This window comes from Dermacentor silvarum, chromosome 10 (assembly GCF_013339745.2).
Source record: "Dermacentor silvarum isolate Dsil-2018 chromosome 10, BIME_Dsil_1.4, whole genome shotgun sequence".
Taxonomy (NCBI): domain Eukaryota; kingdom Metazoa; phylum Arthropoda; class Arachnida; order Ixodida; family Ixodidae; genus Dermacentor; species Dermacentor silvarum.
Window position 1 is genome coordinate 42,182,561 of NC_051163.1, and position 24,326 is coordinate 42,206,886.

Genomic DNA, 24,326 nt, shown 5'->3' on the forward strand with positions numbered 1-24,326 from the left:
TGTGTAAACTATATTTAGTTTCCATGACAATTCAACCTACTGGCTCCCTTTTACAAGAGGCTATCATAGCAGTGTTCACTATAGTAAGTTCTCACCATACTATCTGTCACGAACGCTGCCAGATTGAACACAAAGCTTCATTTATCAAAATGATTTTTCTATACCTCATCTATTTTGTGATTTTGGGCACACTGTAGCATGATTGCATACACTAGATGCACCTAGAGTTTTCTCTGAGGTACCTCCAAACTGGGTGAAGTCTGCCTATAATGCTACACTCAAACCTCGTTATAAGGAAACGGTATACAGTTAAACCTCAATATAACGAATTTCAATATAAAGAAATTTTCAGTATAACGAAGTATTTCAGTTTTTATAAATTCTTGGCTGTAGTACACCATGTACAGTGTAGACCGCTTATAACATAAGTCGCCAGAGTCGCGAATATCTGCACTATAAGTGGTACCGCACTATAACCAAAACAACGATTTTCAAGCCCTGTACGTATGCAAAACATGTAGACCAATCATGTAGACACGCTTTGTATTATCGCGCGCACATCGCGATTACGTTTTTGCCAGTGAGCTGGCAAAAACATAATCGTGATGTAGCCGGTGCTCCTCAAGCTCGACAGCTTTGCAACGAGTCAAAACGAAACAACTGTTTGCCGCAACCGCTGCGGAAAAAAAACCGTGACCGCTATCGACACGATTATGAATGGCGACTTTGCGGTGCTGAAGGCACGCGTCCGACACACGCACCGAGTCTGGATGAATTAACTACCATTCGCTGCAACACCTGCAGTCGAAACCGCGGTCGCTATCTATGCGATCATCGATGGCGACTATGCAGTTCTTTAGGCACGCGGCCGACGCGCTTACCGAGTAAAAACGAAACTACTGCTCGCCACAATCGCTGCGGAGAAAACCGCCGCCGCTATCGATGCGATCGTGTATGACGACTATGCAGTTACGAAAGCCCGTGGCCAACGCGGTGTTATGCGCGGCGGTAAACGCAAGAATACAGGCTTTAAAGACACAAATAAGCATGAAGCGTTCCGGCGTTGCTGTCATTCACGTACGATTTCAACTGATGGCTGTGGCGATGCGGACTCCGCCGCTTCGTTTTGGTTGGACGCTAGCGCCGTTCTTGCTCTTTTGCGTCGCACATTTCCGGCACTCCTTGCTCACCGAGCTCTGAAAGTAGTCCGAATTAACCGATGTGCGGCGAAATAAGTCCGAATTAACGAGAGTTTGATTGCATTGAATAATGCATACGCCGGCCAGGAGCACACACCTTGTTGAGAAGCGTGCTCGCTGCCGCCCTTGTCGGTGAGATTTTCCCGCGGAAGCCGCATTATAACCGGTATTTCGTCTCACGCGGCTGCACTGTAAGTGGTATGCGTATACATGGAGTGCTATGGGAAAATTAACGGGAGTCTGAAAAGACCGTACTATACGGTCCTGCACTATAAGCGGTTACGTTATAAGTGGTCTATACTGTATTTTGAATGTCAGTATAACAAAGTGTGTTATAGTCCCCTTCAACTTCATTATGAAAAGATTTTACTGTATAAAGAATTGTGTGATCGATGGTGGGATCGAATCTCTTGTCTTCCAGCTCTTCAGTCCAATGCTCAGACCATTAGACCACGTACGCACGCATACTTCTCTTGTGCCAAAGTCGCTTTTTGAAACATCTGGCGCGTGCATCACACGCCAGTCTCTCGCATTCTTCCCTTGTGACAGCTAGTGCTTTCAGATGCTGTGTTATACTGCACTGCCCTCGGGAACACCCACATTTTTTGCCACACGGATGTCTACAAAATGTGTAAAGTCTGCCTAAAATGCTATCATAATGAAATGCAACAGTTTCAAGCATGCCTGTCTACATGATGCGAGCAGTGTACAGTCGTCATCAATATGAAAGGGGACAGCGATTTTTTTGAAAACGACAGTAACTCGTGGTCCATGTGTTCAAATGTGGGAACTTGATACATAATAGTAAGTTTTCCTGTTGAACTTTAGTATCACTGATCACTGAACACTTTTATAGATGGCATGTGTGCTTGGCCCCTAAGGGCATCTGAAACAAATGAGGTATTCTCTTTCATATTGACGACGACTGTACATGCATTGTAAGAAGTGTCCCATCATTTCTGTTTAACTTAACTTGTTTCTTGTGGTTTCAGTTTGTAGCGGTGCCAGACGCAGGCAATATATGTTTGTTCCTTTTCTTTAGTGAGTACACTTAAACTTCTGCATCCAATCTTATGGCTTGTTGTTTCCACTTCTTTGGCGAAAGCACTAGAGGGCACACATAATTTCCAGACATCATACTCATCAGGCTGCGTGACGTGTCTCTTGAAATGTAGCCAGTTTCACCATTGTATCATACTTGTATTTGAATTCACATTTGCTGTAACATGTTGCGTAAATTCTAATTAAGCTTTTTTGCAGTTTTCAGTCGGGTTCACACTTTTGCAATCTTTGGCAAAGTGCGATAGTACTCTAAGGGTATCCAAGTATTTGTACTTGGTGACAGCCTAAGAATTCAATGTAAGCTCTGCCTACAAAACAGCACTGCACGTTCCATCTGTGCCTGTGGGCTCTGTCAAATTTCCAAAAGAAACTGATGTTGAAAAAAGTTGGCCTCTGCTGTGATGTCACTGAAATGAGTGAACCTAATTGACTGGTGAGTTTCTACCAATTCTTCTTGATTTAGACAGTGGTGTACTTGCCAACCAATGTAACGCTTCTCAAGATCTATGCGCTATAATGATTGATCAATGCTGGTGAAGGGGACTTTTCATATTGCTTTATCTGTGTACGAGTCACGAGCAATTTTGCCTGGGAGCTTTAATGGCAGATATCGCGTTTAATCTAGGTCTTTAATAGCCAATTTTACCATGGCCAAATGTGACTACCAGTTTCCAGCAGCGATATCATTATGATTCCTATTTACATGTTTCTTTTTCTTTTCAGCAAAATAAGTTTTTGTGTCTCTTGTTCTGATTGTTGCAGACTCTAGACCACCGTTTGCAGATATTTGTTTGCAGCATATTCGAATTCAACAGGTGAGTTCCCCATGAGCTACAGTGTGAAGATTTCCTGATTTTATTGCAATAGAAATTATAGAGACAATTGAGGTTCATTTGCACCCATGTTGAAGACATATACACAGCTCATGCACAGAGGTTTGGAAGGTTTTCCGAGATGTAAGCGACGTACCGTGTAGTTGGCTGGAAAAGTGGTGAAGCCAATTAGATGCACCATCGTGCTCCCCAAGGTCAGTTCCGCAGTAGAGCCAAGGCAGCGTTCTGCCTTCAGCTACTGGCATCAACGTTGCGCGTACACATACTAGCGATCCTGCTGAGTATGTGTGTGTAAAAGAAAATTACGAGGGCGTTCGTCACACTTGGTTGTTGTGCCGCGTGATGAGGAAAAGGATGCAAGAAAAGCAGTCAGACTCATGATTGAATATCCGAACTACATTTACGAAACTACAAAAAAAAAACTACAAGCACACAGAACCTTACGGCACATGACATGAGACGTGTAATACACTAGGTATGTAATACACTAGGTATGGGTAGAAGATGGCTCTTCACGAACTGCAGACGACCGCTCAACAGTCAGTCTGCATTCGAGCCACAGTGCCCGTTGCAGGAATGGTCAACCTGCCCAGCAGACAGCTTGCGCGCGAGCCGCAGTGCTTGGCGCATATGCGGCCATTAGCCAGGCCATGAACGGTGCTCCGCCGAACAGCTGACAAAGGAGACACCTTGCCCGCGATCCGCAATGCTCGCGACAAAGAGTTGCACAGCAGGCCACGCCATGCACCGAGCTGCAGTACTCGTGCTGGCGAACGCCTTGTCCAAGGGCAACGGTCTGCCGACAGCTCCATGGACGGCCTTAGAGCCTTGATTGCTGGTGTCCGACACGTTGGCCTGCTGTCTTCCGTCTACCAGTGACGAGACGCCTGTTTCGCCACGAAGCATTTCGCCACGTGCTCGCCATACATTGTGGCCCAATCATCACTAAAGTGGTGACATGACACATTTTCGGAATACCACTGGGCCATCGCTGATTTGGAGGGATCACTCACATAGGTGGTCCAATTGTAAAAGAACCCCCGCGCACTTCTTTCACTGAGCACCGACAAACACTGACCGTTTTATTGCATTTATTCCAATACTTTCAATGCTTGAAGGTGTCACAGAAGGCAATGGCGATGAAAGATCACATGTACACTATAACATGATGAAGTAGTTACAGCATACAGTAGTGATGGACGGCAGCTTTAAATACAGAAATGTTAATGACGTTCACAACGAAGGTAGGCAGGCAGTTCCAATTAGTCACTGTCTTCAGGTTGAACGGATACAAAAGGAATGCCTATTTTCTTGCTGTGAAATGTGACGAAACATCCGATGGCTCACAATGTAGTTCTTCCAGTGCTGCATTATCAAAGATTTTATAAAATAACAATAAATAGGACATTTTCCTGCATAAGAGAAGGTTAGGAAGGTGTAAGGATACTTTCATAGGATCACACATGAAAGCCAAGAATAATTACATATGGTAACGTGCAGATTCAGTTTGTATAATAAAATATTGTCATTTGGATCCCACACTGCAAGTGCATATTTGGGCTTGGAGCGTACAAATCTTTTATACAGTGTTTGTTTTAGTGATGATGGTGCTCCTGGGAAGTTGTAATGTAAGCAGCTTAACATTCTGTTAGCATTATTGACTACATAATGAATGCGAGTTTGCCAGGAAATATTCGCAGTTATGTGCGCTCCTAGATGCTTATACCAAGTTAATTCATATAGCTCCGAACCACCAGTGTTATAGAGGAAGGTTAGAAGGAGGTGCTTTGTCTTTGCAAGATATTCTCATTGATTTACGTTTTTTAGAATTAACACACGTTTGCCTGACGCTGCACCAGCTAGTGACCGTGCTAAGGTCAGACTGAAGTACAGAAGAATCTGAGCCAGGGGACATTACACGTTAAATTACCTAATCATCAGCATATAACCTAATAGGTGACTGAAAAACATTGGCAAATTGTTGACACGAAATAAAAAGACAAGGGGTCCAAGAACTGGACGCCGGAGTGAACTGAACAGAGGAGGAATTGCAGTCATTAGTGGTTATGCATTTTGTTCTTTTAGTAAGAAAATGTTCAATCCAAGCTATAATGATAGGGTCGATGTTTAAGTTACTTAGTTTAAAACGAAGTAGTTGGGGACAGGCAAGGTCAAACGCGTTGCGAAAATGGAGAAATGTGTTGTCAGTGATGTCTCCATTGTCAACACTGGAGGAAGGATCATTTGTAAAACAAATAAACTGGCATTTTAGAAGAAGTGATTTTCAGAAACCATTCTGACATGGCATGAAAAATGAGTTGGCTTCTGCAAAGTTAACTAGGTGTGAGTACATGATGTGTTCTAATAGCTTGCTAGTTAGTGATATAGGTTAGTTGTTGTCTGCTCCTCTGGAACATGCAGCAACCCTCTCAGATCAGCTACTGCTGCTGACATGCAGCGACCCAAGTTCGAGCTAGCTCTGCTTTGGCAGCAGATATGGCTTTCTTATAGATGTAGGCAACGTTGCATTTTTTTTTCTTTAAAACCAGGCATGTAACTGTGCCAAATGTTACATTGAATTATCGGTACAAAAAAATGTGATCCTTCTGTAATATTTCAGTAAAACAAAGCAACGATAAGTGCAAAATCATTTTTCTACGACTTTACAAGAAAAACACACGTCCCTGTACTGTGGTCTTTGAGAGTCGAGAAATACATTGCTGACAACTATAGAATTTTTACAGTCATTTCGTCATCTTCTTTAAGCTGAGATAGCTGTGGTAACTAAATGTCTAGAAACCTTTTTTTGCATAACTGGGATTTTATCTTGTTGCAGTACGCTCCTGATTTCCGCGCATTAGTTTAGTGCATAACTACTAAAACTAATGCTCTTTTAATATAGCTAATAACTTTTAATGCTTTTCAAATCAATGGAATCATCTGCAGTCAAATACGACTCTTTCCATTGTTTCATGCCTTCTCCGTCTTTTCGTTGTTCTTACTGACAGTGCCTCAATCTGCCGCTCTACTTATGTGTACGTGAGAAAAACGTGAAGAAAACGCAGGCATCATGTCCACGTGACGCCTGCAGTAGAAAGGATGTTCCACATCCGCCGTCAAGGCCATGAGCGGTGGTGCTGGCTAACACTTGTAGGTTTAGTTCTTGCAGCGAAACATAAATACCCCAGAAAGTGGATGGGAAAATGGCGCCGTGGTAGCTCAATTGGTAAGAGCATCGCACGCATAATGCGAAGACGTGGGTCTGTGTCCCACTTGCGGCCAGTTGTTTTTTCATCCACTTTGATTTCCATTAATTTGTCATTTCTTTAATTCAAATAATAAGCACAGGTAATTTCCCCTATGTTGACCTTGGCATCTTTGTTTGTTGGCTTCTTACGATATGTACTTATGTGAAGCGATACCTGCACTGCACCGTGCATCATTGCATTCCATTTTATTATGGGCATAACCTCTAAGATAATTCTGTTATGCTGCCTGATCTTGGACGCCACTGGTGGAGTTTTTTTGTTCCCCACAATCAGATGTCACCACTTCCTTGGCAGTTCCTGAATTGGTTAATTTTTTGTCTTGCCGGAGGCACTGCTTAGCTGTGAGGTCTAAAGAAATCCGGCCAATAGTCGTGTTTATCAATGTATCGCTGTAAGCATGAATGATAGCAGGGATTTCTTGAAGTTCAAGGAAGGGGCAGGTGGCCTTGCGAGCCAAGTTTTTCACTCTCAAAGCCATGTAGAGGAATCATGTTTGGCCCAGATACCGATGAGAGCATTGCCTATGAGATGATGAGGTTTGTTTATCATATCGAAAGCAAGAAATGCTCCAAGGTCCTCTGGGTACTTAGCTTCTGTCGTTGCTGTTGCCGACTATTAGATGTGCACACATACATACCGTTTCTGTTTTGAAGAGTTAAAAAAGATAAAAGCGTGTTTATCTTATTTTGCCAGTTTTGAAGCTGTACCAACTGTCAGTTCCTAGTAATACTAGGACCTTCATGGTGTGCCATGTTTTATTGCAGGGACTGTGCTGGAACCATGGACATTGTCTGGGACAGGGGTGCCCTGGTAGCTGTCAACGATGACGAGCGTCCGAGGTAAGCCTGAGGCAACAGAGAGGCGTGTGCACGAATATCGGGTTAAGCTCCACATCGTAATGTGGCTGTGGCTTTTTGGACTGCATTTCCCCCCCTTTTTTTTATCAGCTCAGAATGCAAAGGCTAGCTGAGCAGAAGTGCATGAAAGAACAGCTGCATTGTCTTCTCATGTTTATTGCACCGTTAGGTGCACTTTGGGTCTGTGCACCGTGTGGTGTCCCATGATAGCTTTAAATTGCCATCGAAAGCTGTTGGCGCTGATGTGACTGAAATCTAGTCATGCCAGGTGACAGCTGTCCAGTGGTTTCCTGGCCTCAACTGATCATGCATAACAAAAAATAATCACCGCCGTGTTGTTGTTGTGATGCATTTGCTAACAGCTATTAACGCCATGCTGCTCACTCACCAAAGTTGCCCAGCTGTGTCTCATCTGCATTGGGAAACGATCATCGTTGTGCCCTCATGACTATGATTAAATGAAGTATAAAAGTTGAAAAGAAAGAACTGTCACTAGTGTCAAAACTGGGAACTTTTCCTGTGAAGTTTCACACCTCATCCATTTGTGCCGGGACATCGAAGCACTCGCGTTAGCAGCAGCAGTGTCTCATGGGGAACATGACAGTTGAAGTTGTGGGTATGGCCCTCACCGACAACAAGTTGTTTTTTTGTCCACTTTCATTTCCCTTTACCTTATCATTTCCACACTTCAATTAAAAGCAACACATAATTTCCCTTACGCTTTCCTTAGCTTCATTATTTGTTGGCTGCATGCGGTCGTGACTAACAAAAATTGGGCCCCTTGGTTCCTCCTCTTCTTGTTCATGACAGTCTGATAAGTGATAAGGTCATGGAATGGGTGTTATAAGTTGGAGTGCATAGAAACATTGACCTAAGAATTTGTCTGGAGCATGTTGTGATAGTATTCCAGGCTTGCACTGTTGTCAATGCAGACCTATTTCAATAATAAATAATTTACTTGCTTATTTTCATAATTTAAGTTGCCCGAAAGCTTTACAGAGAAGGACAAGGACATGTACGAGTATTAGTGGCTGTATTGAATTACTTGGAGTTGGAGATGGCAGTGATGGAGGCAGGGAGTTGGTGTCACTCTTCTGCAGCTTTTGGTGCAAGTGAGTTGAAATAAGCATTAGTGTGACAAAGAAACGCACCAACTTTTTAGAAATGATCAGTACAAGGTCATACGTTCGAAAGCTGATGGAGGAACTTCTCTTTGAGGCGTGGATTGAAATAAAATATTCTGTGAAAGAGGCACAGCCGAAAACACTTCTGGCATGAAGTAAGTGGTTGTGTAAGGCGAGTGAGAACTGTGCAGACACAGTTTTGCCGCAGCTGACTAAGTGTGCGATGAGGAAGGGGTGTACAGTTTTTACATATATAATTATTGAAAAGCTTTCTTTCTTTTAATATTAGGGCCCAAATTTAAGGGTGCAGTCCTTACATTAATGTGGGGCCTTGTGTTAAAATGTACGATATATTGCTTCGCAGTTACCGACTGCAGTGTATAGCCTGACAAGCCGAACAGGCTTGAGCTGACCTGATGAAAGTATGTGTACGGCCAAAGGAGTTAATAAATTATGATCTTTTTCTACAGGAATCTGGTAGGCTCTGAACAATTCCAACAACATGAGCAGCAAGTGGATTGTTGTGCTTTGTTGCCAATTGGTGCTTTGTTGAATCATACTGTTGGCTATACTGCTTATATGGATATCAGGAGCATGAGTACTGCATCTTACAGACATAACTCATCAAAGCCATATTTATGCAGTCGTATTAACATTGCTGAGTGTCATTAGTAATATCTGTGTGAGTGTATGAATACAATATTCCATTCATTGGCAATTGAAGTGTAAAAGTAGTGTGAAGTAGAAACATTTAGCACCTACATTTAGAACAAATAGCGATAAGCATAGTGTTAAGAGACAGGAAGACATCAGTATGGTTTAGAGCAAACTTGGGTTAGCTGGTTTTCTAGTGGAGCTTAAGGAACAGAAATGGAGTTATGCAGGCCATGGTGATACGGGGGCAGATAACCTGCGCTGCGTTAAAGTTACAGAATGAGCGCCAAGAGAATGCAAGCACAGTTGAGGACGGCATACAACTTGGTGGTATGATGAAACTAGGAAATTTGAAGGCGTAGGGTGGTGTCAGCTGGCACAGGACAGGGATAACTGGAGATTGCAGGGAGAGGTATTAGTCATGCAGTGGATGATGACGATGAATTCTGGTTTTCTAGGCAGTAGATAGTGTGACTGACATGCTTGATTTGGCTGCAACGTGCCACTGCCGTAGCTTTGGAACCAGTCAACTGTACTCTGTCTTACTTACACCGTGCAATGAACTGAAAGCTAGGGCTCGCGTTAGCCAATCGGCAATGAGAGCTGGCTGTGTCTTTCTGAGAAGGGGTAAAGTAAAGTGGCTTGTTCATTGTGCGCCGCTGCACCCCCGAGAAGCTTTTGTTCAGTCAGCATCGTGCAACGTGCGATCGGCATTGGACAGCGGAGGAACGTTATTCGTAGTTCCTTATTCTGGTTGGCTTATGTGAACCATAGCCTTCACTGTACTTCACGGGATTGGTAAATGGAGTATATTTGGAGTTAAATAGAGTTAAAAAGAATTATTTTCAGTCTCACCGTGAGGTTATTCAATGGCTTCATGTGTTTTGAGGTTCGGTTTGCTGCAGTGAGCGCTGCAGTGATCCTATTTCATTAGCCATCTTCATAAGCTAACGGTAACAAGATGCCACACATTAGCAGGCATTGTAAGCATTCCATTCCTGTTAAGAGTTTCTTAATTGAGAACATTTGCATGTGCAGTGTACATGTTGATTTTCAAGTTCTTGCTGTGAAGTTTGTACTAGAAAACGGAGACCAGAGCTTCAAAAAGAAGGGTTGCACTGCGCACTTCTTTTTTGTCGACTTTTGCAGGTATGCAAGTGTTATCAAGTCTCTTCTGTCACCTGGTTTTTCCTACGGACTTTGCACAGTCGTGTATGATGACCCATCTTTCAAAGGTCAGTTCTTTGGTCCGTCATTTTTGTATTTTGCTGTGTAGTATGTGCCTGTCATCTATTCATCACTATGGGCGTGTTTCTCGTGCTGTGTCATGTCTTGTTGGTTACAATCTTGGGCACGCTAAAGAAATGTGCCGGGCACTGTGTCAGCATCTGAGTAGCGTTTGAGTGGTATTTGAGTGGTGTCTGAACGACATTTCAGACATTGCAGCCCCACGATTGTTCGGGCAGGTGTTTTCCACGTCGGGTGCTCTGCTCAGTCGGAATAAACCACTCAACTGCAGCAGTGTCTCCCCGTTCTTTTCATGCATGTGCTTTAATGGCAATAGCATTGAATTTTTCTCCCAGAACTCTTCACGTGTCCGTTCTGGTGGCGGGGGTAATGCATACAGTGGAATCTCGTTGATACGATTCTGCATAATATGTTTTTTGGGATAATACGTTTTTTTTATATACTATTTATGTTTCTTATATACGATTATGTTCGGATAATACCATTTTCGGATGATACATTTTATTTTCTGGTTCCGGTGAAGATCGTATCAATGAGATTCCACTGTATACCACACAAACACAGTTTGAGCAGATTACTGGAACAGCAGTTCTATTGATGATAAAAAGTGCTGATGTAGGTGCACTCCATGCTGCGTGACTAAAGTGTGACAAAGACAGCTGCCTGCCCATGCACATCAACACTGCTAAATATCATCCCACTGCTTGCCTCTGCGGCCTTGCAGAAACCTATCCAGCTGAACATCATGTAGCAGTGCGAAGAATGGACACAAACGTGAAAGGTTTGACACAAACACTGTCTTTCACCTGGAGGCACCTGTGTCGTCCAAGCTTTTCACGTCCTTGTCCATTCTTTGCACTGCTACAGCCTTTGTGCTGCTACATTCTAGTGTTCTCCCAAATCCCAATTATCGCGGGTTTAATTATCGCACACCCAATTATCGCGGGTTTAAACTAAGAAAATAAAAGTGTGCCTGAATGCAACATGCCCCCGATTTATAAAAGAAAAATATTGCCTCCCACGTTCGTGATTATAAAAAAAAAACAAGATGTACAGAATTGACCTTCACAGAAGGGATTAAAAAAAAAGAGCTTTCATAATCAAAGCAGCGCGTCGTCATTACCATTTGTGCTTCATTGGCCGCAGATACCAAGCACACAGGGCCGGTATTTTCGTGTGATTACCTTTAGAGATACTACTGTCACTTTTGCGAGATTTTATGTGACTCTGTACTAGACTTGTCAGAGTATGTGGCCGACAGTTTTTCTGGTACTGTGCAGATAGCGAGTTCGGCGCAGCGCTAGAAACGCTGGTGGCCGCATACTGTGCACCACATGCGCCAACGCATCCTGTGCCAAATTGCACCAACTCTTGGGAAAGTGATAGTATCTCCGAAAGTGATTGACTGAGAAGACCGCTACCCGTCGCAGTTGCTTAGTGGCTATGAACATGTGTTGGGCTGCTGAGCACGATGTCGCGGGATCGAATTCCGGCCATGGCGGCTGCATTTCGATGAGGGTGAAATGCGAAAACGTCCTTGTACTTAGATTTTGACGCACGTTAAAGAACCCCAAGTGTTCTAAATTATTCCAGAGTCCCCCCCTACGGCGTGCCTCATAATTAGATCGTTGTTTTGGCAGGTAAAACCAAATAATTTAATTTTAAGAATACCACTTCAGATTGCAGTCGAACACAAAATGAACCCATATGTAGAGTACTAGAATACTGGGAAGTGCGCCTTCCACAGGGGGACTGAACAGAGGTGAGGGAGCCGCCTGAGCGATCACAGCCGCAGAGGGCCACTATTCGGCACAGGCATGCTACGACGCGTTTGCTCTCCAATGCGCTTGCTGTCACTTGCTACTCCTGCTTTACCAAGAATGCAACTATGGCAGCATTCATCATCTAATTCTGTATAAGTGCTAAGTGTACTTGAAGAAGAGTTTTGATTGCTTTTTAGCCCACAAAAGATCAATGCCCTATGTATGTCTGACTTCGAAGAATTTTCACGTTTAGAGTTGTCAAAACTTGTACGCTGCATGTACTAGAAAAAACTAACGCTCACTGTTGTAAAGTTCTATGTGCGCCTTCGTTTGAGTTTTTATGCAAAGTCTTTGAGTCAGGAAAGGAGCTTTAAGAGAATACAGGTTTAAGCACCTAAATATGAGCGGGTGCAACTGATTGCAATTACGCGAAATTATCCTGTGGAGTTATGAAAGTTAAGTTTATTTCAGTGTTCTTTGCTTTCATGGCCTTAAAGCTCTCCTCCCTTCCCTCTCCCTGTTTGCCCCTGCCTAAGTTTCAGGCCTCTACAATTTGGCAATGTTGCTTAAGTGCTGAGATTTTCACAAGAGCGTCTATAAATTTGGAAGCCACAATTGGTGTGCCCGTTTACTTGTACGAGTTACTTGTAACTGGCAGGGCTTGAGGGGGCTTGCAACATGCGTGGTTGTTTTTGCGGCGTTGGCCAATCTTACGTTCACGCTCCTTGAATTTGCCTGTGTCAGCAGCTGGGTGTTGAACCGAAATTTTTTCCGCGTTCGGTTCAGGTTCAGCCACGGTGCAAAAATTGTAACAGTTCGAACCAGTTCAAAGTTTTTTTTAAGTTCAGGAAAAAAAAAAAACATTTGCATGGCGCTGGTTTCTCAGAAAATGCATGGTGGTCTTGCAGAAACATATAACTTCTCTTGGGCATTGTGAATAGAACTACAGAGGCCATCTTTCTTTTGCAAAGGCATTAAGTAAAAAAAGGAAATTGCAGGAATGAGGTTGCGACAAATCTGAAACGTGCCCTAAACGGCGCACAGCTTCTTGACATCTAGGCTTGATAAAAATGCTCTTCTAGACATAAAAATCGGGGTGTGGTGGTCAGTTGGTACCACTGATGAACTGGTCCAAGCCGCACTATTATCGCCTTGCCGAAAGCTTTTGACGACACGATAATTGTGAGAGGAGCAAATGCAGAGGACTAAGGTTATCATCCTGCATTGAATGCAGAGAAGCACTTTCTTTTATTTATTAATGATATTGGGGAACAAATTTATGTTGAGATCATGCTTTATCCAGATGATTGCATTTTATACTCTGAAATCGATAGTACACCTGACCAGTTGCTGTTGAATTAGGCATTTGAAAAGGTAGCCTCCAGGTGCGAGAAATGGCAAATGGTAATTAACTTTGATAAAACTGTTTTTACGATGATAATGTGGATATGATGACGTATTTATGAGAAACCGGTAATAAATGGAGCTGTTGGGCTACGGCAGAATGCAATGTTGCCAGAAGACGTGCTTTGTTGTTTTTCTGTCGCATAGCATTTAAACATGGCGACGGGAAACCTAGATGAATTGAGCTGGGGGGCTACGCCATAGTACGATGCTGCCAGAGCGAAAAAGGACACTCATTTTGCGCCGCCTGCAGCAGGGAGCTGTGGCGCATTTGGGTTATCACCTATTAAAAGTGTGCAGTACGTTTGCAGTGGCACATGCGCCGTGAAACAGATAGGTGAAGATCGCAATAGGTTTGGTGGCGATAGCTGTGAATGTGGTATGCGACCACCCGCCCAAAAATTTTCTGGTACCGCCGGCAGAGAAAACCGAGTGTGTGCCCTGCATTTTCAGGTGACATGGGCGACTTGGGCGAGTACTGCTTGGAAGCTGCTGTGGCAGGCGCATACTTCTCTCGATCACACGTGCCCTGCAACTTTATTTGTTTACGTGGGATCTGGCAGCTGGAAAATGATCATACGATCACAGTTTGGTGATGTACTGAACGTGGTGCCGAAAGATAGTGTATCCTGGGAATGTATTAACCAGTAAAAAACAAGCTTAACTGTATTGGGTCATTTTTTGTATGCTCATTAGTGAACTTTGGTACCGGGAATCGTGTGAAATGGGATCATATCAACAAGGTTCTATTGTACTCACATAATTCTCGCACTTTTTTTTCGCTATTTGATGCACAGTTAAGGGGCTGAAAGTGCATGGGTGAAATGTGAAAACACCTGTGTACTTAGATTTAGGTGCACGTTAAAGATTTATTCTGAAGTACATTTCTTATACAGTAGGTGCCCCTTTTTCTATCATCTGGGACTCACCTTCATCCTAATGTGCAAACGCTTTCGACCTGCATTGTGGCGTCGACGTGTAGTGCTCGTATTTCCTTTCCTCTCGCCTCTCACTGTTATCTTTTGTTTTGAGTTTTTGCGCTACAAAGTATCATCTCCAGGTGGTCCAAATTTTCCAGAGTCCCACACTACGGCGTGCCTCATAATCAGATCATTGTTTTGGCATGTAAAACTCCCTAATTTAATTTTTAAATAATTACACTAGAAAAACTTTTCAACAGAACGTTCTAGGAGCTAAATACAAAATTGTCAGTTTTGACCAAAGGAGAAATATAGGAAGTGATAGCAACAGTCAGCATTGCACTGTAGGTGCCTCAGAACACTGTTATGAGCAAGCTAGTGGTGTTGCAGGTGTCACACCTCGATGATGCAAGAGATAAGATAAAACCGTATGCATTGATCAACGTTAAAGGAAAGTATTGCATGAATTTAGCTTCATGGTCACCACGGTGCGGTACGTACACCGTGGTGCTTTGAAGGAATGCTAATCTGTGAGCATGCAGCGTTCACAAAAGCTGTGGTAGCCAGAATGCCCTGGTTCTGGCAAAGCCGATTGAGTGGCGCTTGATTACATCCACTTGGCTTCGTTGCTTTTGGAAGCAAACGTATTTCTCGTCTCTGGAGGCCTTCTAATCTTCCACGTATGGGCTGCGCATGTGTCGTTAACAGCAGGTCAGCATGACAATGCCGACGCCAACAGCAATGCACCTCAAGTGTTGGAATAAGTGTTATCACAGTAAAAACTATAAAGATTTGTGCGTTTCTCCTGACAGCACTCGTGTGTGGCAGTCGTAGTGATCGCAGAAACCAAGTGAGTCGGGATGTTGTGATTCATGTACCTCCCAGGTACCAAAACCAAAACCGGTTTACATAAATGAGTATTGTAGTAAATTATTTAGGGCATTCTGACTCTTGGCAGTGTTTCTTTCAAGGGTTTAAAGGGCTTGGGCGTTCATCCAATGTAAAAAAAAGGAATGACAAATTGAAAACTTCATGTCAGTACTACTGGTAGGACAATGGCCAACGAGGCGCGCTGTCATCCCAACATTTATTTAGGAAGGTGAAGGTGAATCGGCGAGCAGAATGTCAACTGCGGCATCCAGGCACATTATTAGATAACTACTTCGCTTGTGGCTAGCGAGCTGAGTTAACAACAGCTGTGACTGTGTTATGACGCATGATGGTGATCAATGGCGATGACGATGACACTACACTACTCTTTTAAAAGGACAAAGTGTTGTTTAGCAGGTTGTGTCATGCATTGGACAGAGGACTGGTGGATTGTTCAGCCAGCGGGATGTGCTAAGGGAGGACGTATTCAGTGGGAGAGGTGGTGAAGCTTAATTGGCTGGTGATATTGAAAATCTGTAGGCACAGGACAGAGTTAGCTGGCATAGGGCAGTGGTAACAGGAAATCACTGAGAGGGCTTTGTACCTTGCAGGAGCCCTTTAGTTTCTATACTTCATTTCATGCGTAGCAGGCAACACTGCGAAGGCTAGAGAAACTGCTCACATTTGCAACCATAAAGTAACGAGTCATATGGGAAAGAAAGGTATAGGTGTGTGTCACATAATTCGATGCAGTATTAGGTTTCTCGCTTTTCTGGCACAAAATATGACATATTATCAGATCAGTAGGGAGGCCAGTAGTAGGTCGCTTACCTGTTGCGTAAGGTAAAGTGAAAGTATGTCTGTTCTGCAGGTTTCCCTCGGAGCGTACCAGATGATGAGGTCAGTCAAGCTGTTTGGTGAGTATATCTTATCACTTGTTCTAGACTTTGACACTGCTAGCTGACAACTGCCTTGAAGAGAGAGCCTTTTCTCTTGTCATGTAAAAGCTCCCTACCAGAGTTCTTGCTCCTCACTAACACTGATTGAGGTTTTACCTATTTTGTGTGTCACTCAGCTACCAAGCATTCAGTGTGTTGGGAACCAGTGGGCTTGGTCAATGCATGGCCTAGTCTACATATGCTGACGTATATTTTTATTAATTTCATACATACTGCCAATCCCCATAGGGGTTACCGTAGAATCTCGTTCTAACGAAGGCACATCCAGCCTGAAAATATGTACTACTATTTGTCTGATAATTCGCTTTATCTGTTTGTTATACCAAGGCTAGAGTGCACTTCAGGAAGGGCACAAACATGACATATTAGGCTTGTGCCACATGCATTATTTTCGAATATGCGATTGAATATTATGCTATTCGATATTTACTTCGGCTTAAATTTCATTATGCAAAGTTTTTGCAGTATTCGAAATCAACGACTATGCATATTTTTCTGCGTATAAGCTGTACCCCTGATACAACATACAGAAAAGAAAAGTCCACACGTAAACTCGCTCCAATAACTGCATATATACCCGAATATGTGTAAAACAGTTACGATTCATGGATGCACGAATCATCCGCGTCGTATCTTCAGCCAGCAGTTTTGTTTCCCACCTCGTCGGTGACTCTGATGGCGGAGAAATTTGCCCTAAAGGTGGTTTTACGGCAGAGCAATCCATGCTTGCCATGAAACCACTCCTCGAGACGAAATTCGTGCTGTCATAAAGTCACACCTCAAGTTGAAATTCGCATACAACCCGTGCTCCAATTTTATTGATAACGTGTAAAAATTTGGGGTGCATGTTATACTCACAAAGATGTCATAAATTTTAAATCATGTTTAATTGACAGCTTCGGTTTTGGTGAGCAAGTCTCATCGCACTGCTTATAGCCAAAACACAGGCAAATGATGAATTTGTTTACAGTCACCTACTGGTTTCTGCACCGGCTCAGTTATTGAAACGTTTGCAGGTGTGGGACTCCTGCGCCAATTGTGCCATTTTGATACACACGCTAATTTCTGTGTGAAACTGCACCAAACACAGAAAATTTACTGAAATTGCGCCACGGTGTGCCGGAACGACTTCGTCATGTGTGCTCCGGCAGTGGCCGCAAACAGTGAGTGGATTCGTTCTCGGAAAAGAGGCTGAAAAGAGGCAGTCCCGCCTGTTGTCGCTGCTGTCGGAAAGGCCAGGGCGGCTGTATTTAGATGTATAGAGTGCGGTTGAGTGGGCCTAATGGCGTGGCGCTTGCTAGCTGAGGCGCAAAACAACGAAAGATAGGCTGAGCGTGCTGCGAGCGAACTAGAAGTAAAGTCACTGGAACCTGGAAAGTACCGCAGCCCTTTCCTCTTCGCCGCCGTGCCGCCAATTGGTCAGTTGCCGTCAGGTGCTAGATGGCCAGAAACGGGAAGAGAGCGGTGTGGATCAGAGAAAAAATGGGGATAGCCTATATTCTAGTTGACCTTAACGGAAAAAATGGAGCTGGGCAGGCCATGTAATGCGTAGGATGGATAACCGGTGGACCATTAGAGTTACAGAATGGCTACCAAGAAAAGGAAAGCGCAGTCGAGGACAGCAGAAAACTAGGTGAGGTGATGAAGTTAGGAAATTTGCAGGCGCAAGTTGGAATCAGCCTGCGCAAGACAGGGGTAATTGGAGATCACAGGGAGAGGCCTTCATCCTGCAGTGGACAAAATATAGGCTGCTGCTGATGATGATAGATGGTCCACGTCGCGCCGAGGTGGACAAGCAAACAAATACATCTCTCGCAAACGTCGCGTGTATGAGCCATCGACGAGGTGGGAATTTTCATTTTGTGTAATTTAGGGGATATGTAACTTTTGTAGACTTAAAACAAAAGGACAGGAAATGCCCGGGTGTTGCGCTTTCGGGTGCAGCAACCGCCGGGAGTCCAGGAAAGCGTTTTCACGATACCAATTAAGCCGAAATAGCGACAGCAAGCGCCTTGCTATCTGGCTGCACCGAATAAAGTGCAACAATTTTACCCCCACCAGGTGAACTTGATGATATCGCAAAGCTGAGAAGCTTTGTGTTATCATCGTGGAGGAGGAAGAAAACAAAAGGTGAAAGGCGGAGAGGTTTACCAGATTGTGTCCAGTTGGGTACTCTGCACAGGAGGATGGGGTAAAGGTAGGAAAGATGAGAAAACAAGAGAAGATTAAAAAAAGAAAGAGGAACTCATCAGTTCTCACATTCTATAGTTTTTATGTTTCTTTTAAACAGCACACTAGCGCTTTTAAAGCAGTTTGCACCGACGTCGGTGGGGGCCAGGGTCCAAGAATTCTGGCTTCTGTAAGGGGACGGCTGTCAATCTTGTCGAGCGTGGTGCTTAGGACTTTTCTTTGTGCACTAAAACGATGACAATCACACAGACGATGCACAATCGTCTCTTTGCACCCGCGAACTTCACAATCTGGACTTATAGCCATACCGATAGGGTAGAAGTACGCGTTGGCAAAAGCTACTCCGAGCCATAGGTGACAAATGACAGAGCCTCCGTCTTGGTAAGCCATGTGGTATCGTCGATCTGCGTAAATGCCTTACTGTGATCGAGATGTTCCTTCACACATTTGATTTGTAGACTGCGGTTTGCCTTGCGCAAACAAGGCGAGGAGATGCTCAGGAATATGCAGACCTGAGCAAAATGCCACTCAAAGAGTGTCGAAATGCGGGTGGCTGTGTAAAAAATGACAATGTAGTGAAAAGACCACTGCAATAAAGATCTATCGACCTACAATAAGGATCTATTGACCAAGAAAATATACATTTTCTCGTGTCTTGTTGTTTATTACTGCTTAAAACATTGGGAACGTGACCTGAATAACTCTGTTTTAGCATACGTTTCCTTGTACAGCAGTCAGGGACCATTTATTTTCGTAGAAGTCGATCTGTATCAATCATTTCGAGAGCGGGTATATTAGTAGCCACATTCAAAAGCTATTAAATCCATGCTTATAAACGATGGAGCACTTGGTACCTAGTTAGCCAAAAAAATCCTGTGTGACACACGAGCATTGGGTTCGTTTTGCATTTAGAACGGGGGGCGCGCAGGTGAATGCTTCACTTTCCTAGTACATGTAATTTATGTTGTATCTAGCTAAGTGAAGCACAGTTTTGTTTGTGGATTTTACAGGACCCACTGCGACAACCATCGTGCTGGTTTTCACTGTAGCAAGCCTAGAAAACCCGAGGAAGAGCTGCTCGCGTTTTCCGCAGCGTGTTGAATAGCTGAGAGTTGGCTACGAGGGTAAAACAGTCAGTGTAAACAAACCTGAGATTCACGTATGCCTGCGACGTATAAAATGCTTAAAACACGAGGAATGTTGCTTAATTAATTATGCAGTTAGGCATTTTCCTTGGGTAGCTTCCCGACGAGCACAAAACTTATCGGGAAGGAAAACAAATGAAAGGCCGGCCTCTCGAGCGCCCGTCCTGTCGCTGGTCTCGCTTCATGCAATTTGATGCCTGTAAAAATCTTCCAATTGTACTTATCTGTAGTGCTTCACACACATAGAAGATGCACCGTCTCATCTTCTATGTAAAGGACGATAATATCTGTCGTTGGCGATAATATAAACCACTCAAAGCGAAGCCAGATAGCTGAGCTGCCGCCGCCCGAGAGACGTGGTGGACCAAATCTGGCAACAACAGCCACAGTGTTGCTGGCACGTGCTCCGGCGGTTGCAGTACTTTTCAGGCTCCAGTGACTTTAACGAGAGGTTAGGGAGGTGAGCGCTGCAGCGGTGTCAGCAGGCGGGCGTCTGTCCCCAGAGCCAGTATAACGTAAAACATTTCCAATCTGTTGTTATGCCTGTATGGGCTAGGCCTGAGTCATTTTGACCTATCACGAAGGGCTAATGGTGGATTTGAAATAAAAAGTCGCAGTTTCACTCGAAAGGCGAAGCATCGACTGCAATAACTAGACGAAGTAAGGGTAGTGGTTTTATTGCCCGTATAAAGTTGCAAACATTCGCTTACTAAATTAACAAGCATGATTTCACGCACGGACATGCAAACATGAACAGATCTCATTCGATGACTGCGGAAACTCGCTGTAAAAACGCTGGAGTGAGGAAGTGCGGCAGTTGCACCTTCCTTCAACACGAACTAAGCGGTGAAAACACATCGCACACGAAACTATCAGCACTCTCACTCTCCCCATCGCAGATCGCTTTCAAGATAAGGCCCACATGGCCGAGCCGGAGTAGAACCACCCCTCCCCGCCTCTCATGCGATGGAAGACGGCACGCTTCTTCCCCGCTTTCCTCCCTTGCGCCATTGTCGGCTCATCCTCACACGCTTTCATCGCGCACACAGCCTACGGCGTGCGGCGACAGGGACTTTATATGGAACATCCTGCCGACGGCGACAACAGAAATGCGCCTGGAGTGTCCATGTAATTGCTATCGCAATAAAAACAGATCGGAATAGTTTTACGTCATAGCAGCCCAGGGTTGATTACGACTCTCTGGGTTTGCGGTGACATATGGTGAGCCAGAAATTATGTTACCATGTCGATTGGACTGCATAACTTGAGAACGGGATTATGTAGTTCGATCGCAGTGCCACCGATGTTTTCGGCTTTGCAGCAAAGCGTGTGCCATGCCGCCGCTCACCCCACTCTTCCATATTCTAGTACGCGATACCTACAAAGAGCACTTCTACTATGCGCTTCGTGTTGGCTTATTGTGTGTTTCGTCGTGGTTTTGAAATGCGCTGCCATATTTCATTATTCCATCAAAGATCAGATTGGCCTGCTGCAACCTGTTTTAAAATGAAATTTTATCTGCTCCAAATTGCTCCAAAATGAAATTTAGTCAGCTCCAAACTGCTCCAAAATGCAATTTTACTTGCTCCAAAAATGGCTCCAAATTGACTTTAGGCAGTCTCACCACTATGTTTGCAGTGGCTATACTGGCTTGGTCTGACAGCGGGTTAGGCCTTACAGCTGGTTAAGCCTAACAGCCGGTTAGGCCTAACAGCCAAGGTAGGCATGGCAGGGGTCGGCAGACCGTCATGGGAAACTTGATGCTCATCGATGATCAGGCTCCATATCCTATGCATTGGCCAGACTGAGGACCATAAAAGTGGTAGGCGTGCCTACCATGTTTGTCGCGCGCTTAAAGAATGGAATGTGGAATGGGGTAAGCTCATGCTGTCAAGGTTGCACTTCACAGCATCGTAAAAGTGCACAATGAGAGAACACAGCAACCACAACATTTTTAATCAATTTGTGATCAAGCACAGCGGTGAGGAAGAGCCCGTAAACAAATTTATTGTGCTACTGGAGTTGTAAGAAATGTAGAATTTGCATTCTTGCATGAAAATATCTGAATAATGGTACTTTGAAAATAAGCTGACTCCAGAAATTAAGCTGTTTCTTTTTTTGCAAGTAAGGAACCAACTTTTCTTAGATTCCTTAACATCTGGCTCTTACGTCAAAGTTTTTTACAAGTACCACAACTATTCGAACTGTTCTCTTTGAAATTATTTGACACTAATTACCACTCGCTTCGACTTCACTTCGAACAAGAAAATTCATATTTGCACGAGTCTAGACATATTACATGCAAAACAAGTTGGTGCAAAAATACAAATTTTGTACTGTTGCATGGTAAAAAGCCGGCAGATCCCACACCCTGTGGGAATCAATGTTATGCAAACAGTGTGCCTATCAAGATAACGAAACGACCATGAGAACACCAAGACGTAGGCGGCTCTTTCATGACCTACGTGACACGCACTCATGACATTTATGTCACGAGTCTTTGGGAGTCTCTTTAGCTACACCTAAGAGACCTTAAGGCGAAAGCCTTAGTCATGCTCATGACTATGACTTTGACCATCAACCTTTAGCATTTTCCTTCATTTAGTACGCTATCCTAACCCACTCCATTGGTTTTTGAGTAATAATATTTTTCACTGAGTCATTGTCATTTTTGCTGAGTCTTGCTGATGATTATGACTTCTATAATCATCTTTTAGTGTTTTCTTCACTTAGTGCCTACATCCGAACCCATTGCAGTGGTTGTTGAGTGCTAATCTTTTTTTCGCTGAATCATTGTCATTTTTGCCGAGTCATGCTCATGACTCCTACCACCATCATTTAGTGTTTTCTTTGCTTAGTACCACGTCCGAGCCCATTTCAGTGGTTTTTGAGTGTGAAATCTTTTTTCGCTGAGTCATTGTCATTTATGCTGAGTCATGTTCATGACTATGATTTCTACCAGCATTCTTTAGTGTTTCCTTCACTTAGCACCCATGTCCGAACCCATTTCACTGGTGTCTGTTAATTTTTTTGCTGGTCGTTGTCATCACCTACGTGACCCGCATGTTATGACATTTATGTCATGACCTATCACTTATGTTCGTCATACACTCCTGTCATAATATGCCAATTTTGGTACCTACCAAGTTAACGAAACATCCATGAGAGCACCAAGATGTAGGCGGCTGTTTCATGACCTACATGACACGCATGTCATGACATTCATGTCATGACATATCATTTATGTTCGTCATATACTCTTGTCATAATATGCCAATTTTGGTACATAACAAGTTAACGAAACGACTCTGAGAGCACCTTTACGTAGGTGGCTAGATAAATAGATATATAGATACCGTCAAAGTAGCAAATGTTTGCCAAGAAATGCTTCACATTTAAAATGTTACACATAATGAATGTGCTAAATAAAACTAAGATGGCAAGTCAGGCTAGTTGGTTCATGTTCATAATAGACAAATCTTGAAGTGCACCAGTACACACAAAAACAGCAGAAACTGCAGACAGGACAGCGCTTCATTCACATCTGAAAATTCTGATTGGACACAAAGACTATAGAAGCAGTTACACATTTTCTTGTGCGAGCTTCAAGATCTATTATTTATATAAAAGTACATGCAGCAAGACAGGCCATCCCTGGGAGGCATGTTTGTGGTTTTCTAGTTACAGAGGAAATTGCTAGGGTCGTTTGAATAGAAAGGTTTTTAATTTAGTGCGAATCTTCTAGAAAAATTACCGTCAAACAACAAGTTGAATACTGAGTATTTTCTTGTTGATAAAGGCTGAGGGGAGCCTGTTTCTCAAAAAAATGTTGCAGTTTCGCCCGAAAGGCGAAGCATCAATTGCGATAGCAAATCAGTAGAGAGCTATTCAGAGTAGGGATAGTAGTTTTATTGGCTGCATAAACTTGACACAATCGCTTACTAACTGAATTAACAAGCGTGGTGTCAGCGCGAACAAGCAAACATGAATAGATCACACTGAATGACCGCAGACAACGACTGTCAAAACGCTGGCAGCAAGCACAGCGGGCAAAGGTTCGTGCGGTCTATCGCTTCAATGGAAACTGAGCGGCGAATGCACAGCGCATACAAAGGTCAGAGCCGTGTGGAGATAAGAGACCGTGCGGGCGACCGCCACAGCCGGGCAAAGTACAAGCGCAGTTGTTGGCAGAGTTGAAGCTGCCCCCCCTCGCCCTCCTGCGCTGCCTTCCCTCTTTCTTGCTTTCGCGTGGAAGATTGAGTGGCCAGTTCGCCTTCCGCCCGGTTCCAAGATACGCATTTGGTGCCGCAGCACAGCGTCGCCCCGCCTCCCTCCCATACCCCCACGGCCCTTCGCGCGACGGTCACGTTTGCTTTCCGCTGTGCGTTCGCTCTTCGTGATAGCGCGCGTCCCCCGTGCGCTTTCACTCACGCATACGGCGCGCGGCGACAATTTTATCACCCTTGGACTTTATACGGAACCTCACGGCAATGGCAGAAATCCGGTTGAAGTGTCCATATAATTGCTATCGCAATAAGAAAAAAGGCTTATTTGCATCATTTTATACATGCAGTGCTGTTCAGATCTGGACATCGATTCTACTGAAGAATTTGTAAATTAGAAACAACTGAGAGGTGATCGTATTTGGCGCACTATGGCAATTACAGTAAAGAAACACAGGAACAACTTATCACCAGATGCGCAGAGTGCTGTTTTAGCTCTAGGGAAACATGATAAAATTACAAGCGAGCCAGTACAGGAAGACATACTAGCTAATGACGTACTGGAAGGCAGCTAGGAACACGTACCATGCCAGTCACTGACTGAAT

At 43.9% G+C, this 24,326-nt stretch overlaps 1 protein-coding gene across 1 annotated transcript in view; it reads left to right on the forward strand.

Moving 5' to 3' along the window:
- LOC119466516 (thiopurine S-methyltransferase) overlaps positions 1–24,326 on the forward strand; it is a 40,259-nt gene that overhangs the window by 7,146 nt on the left and 8,787 nt on the right. Inside the window, exons 5-8 of the mRNA XM_037727035.2 lie at positions 3,024–3,076; positions 7,128–7,202; positions 10,148–10,233; positions 16,075–16,120. Coding sequence (XP_037582963.1) covers positions 3,024–3,076; positions 7,128–7,202; positions 10,148–10,233; positions 16,075–16,120 — 260 coding nt within the window. The remainder of the gene's footprint in view (positions 1–3,023; positions 3,077–7,127; positions 7,203–10,147; positions 10,234–16,074; positions 16,121–24,326) is intronic.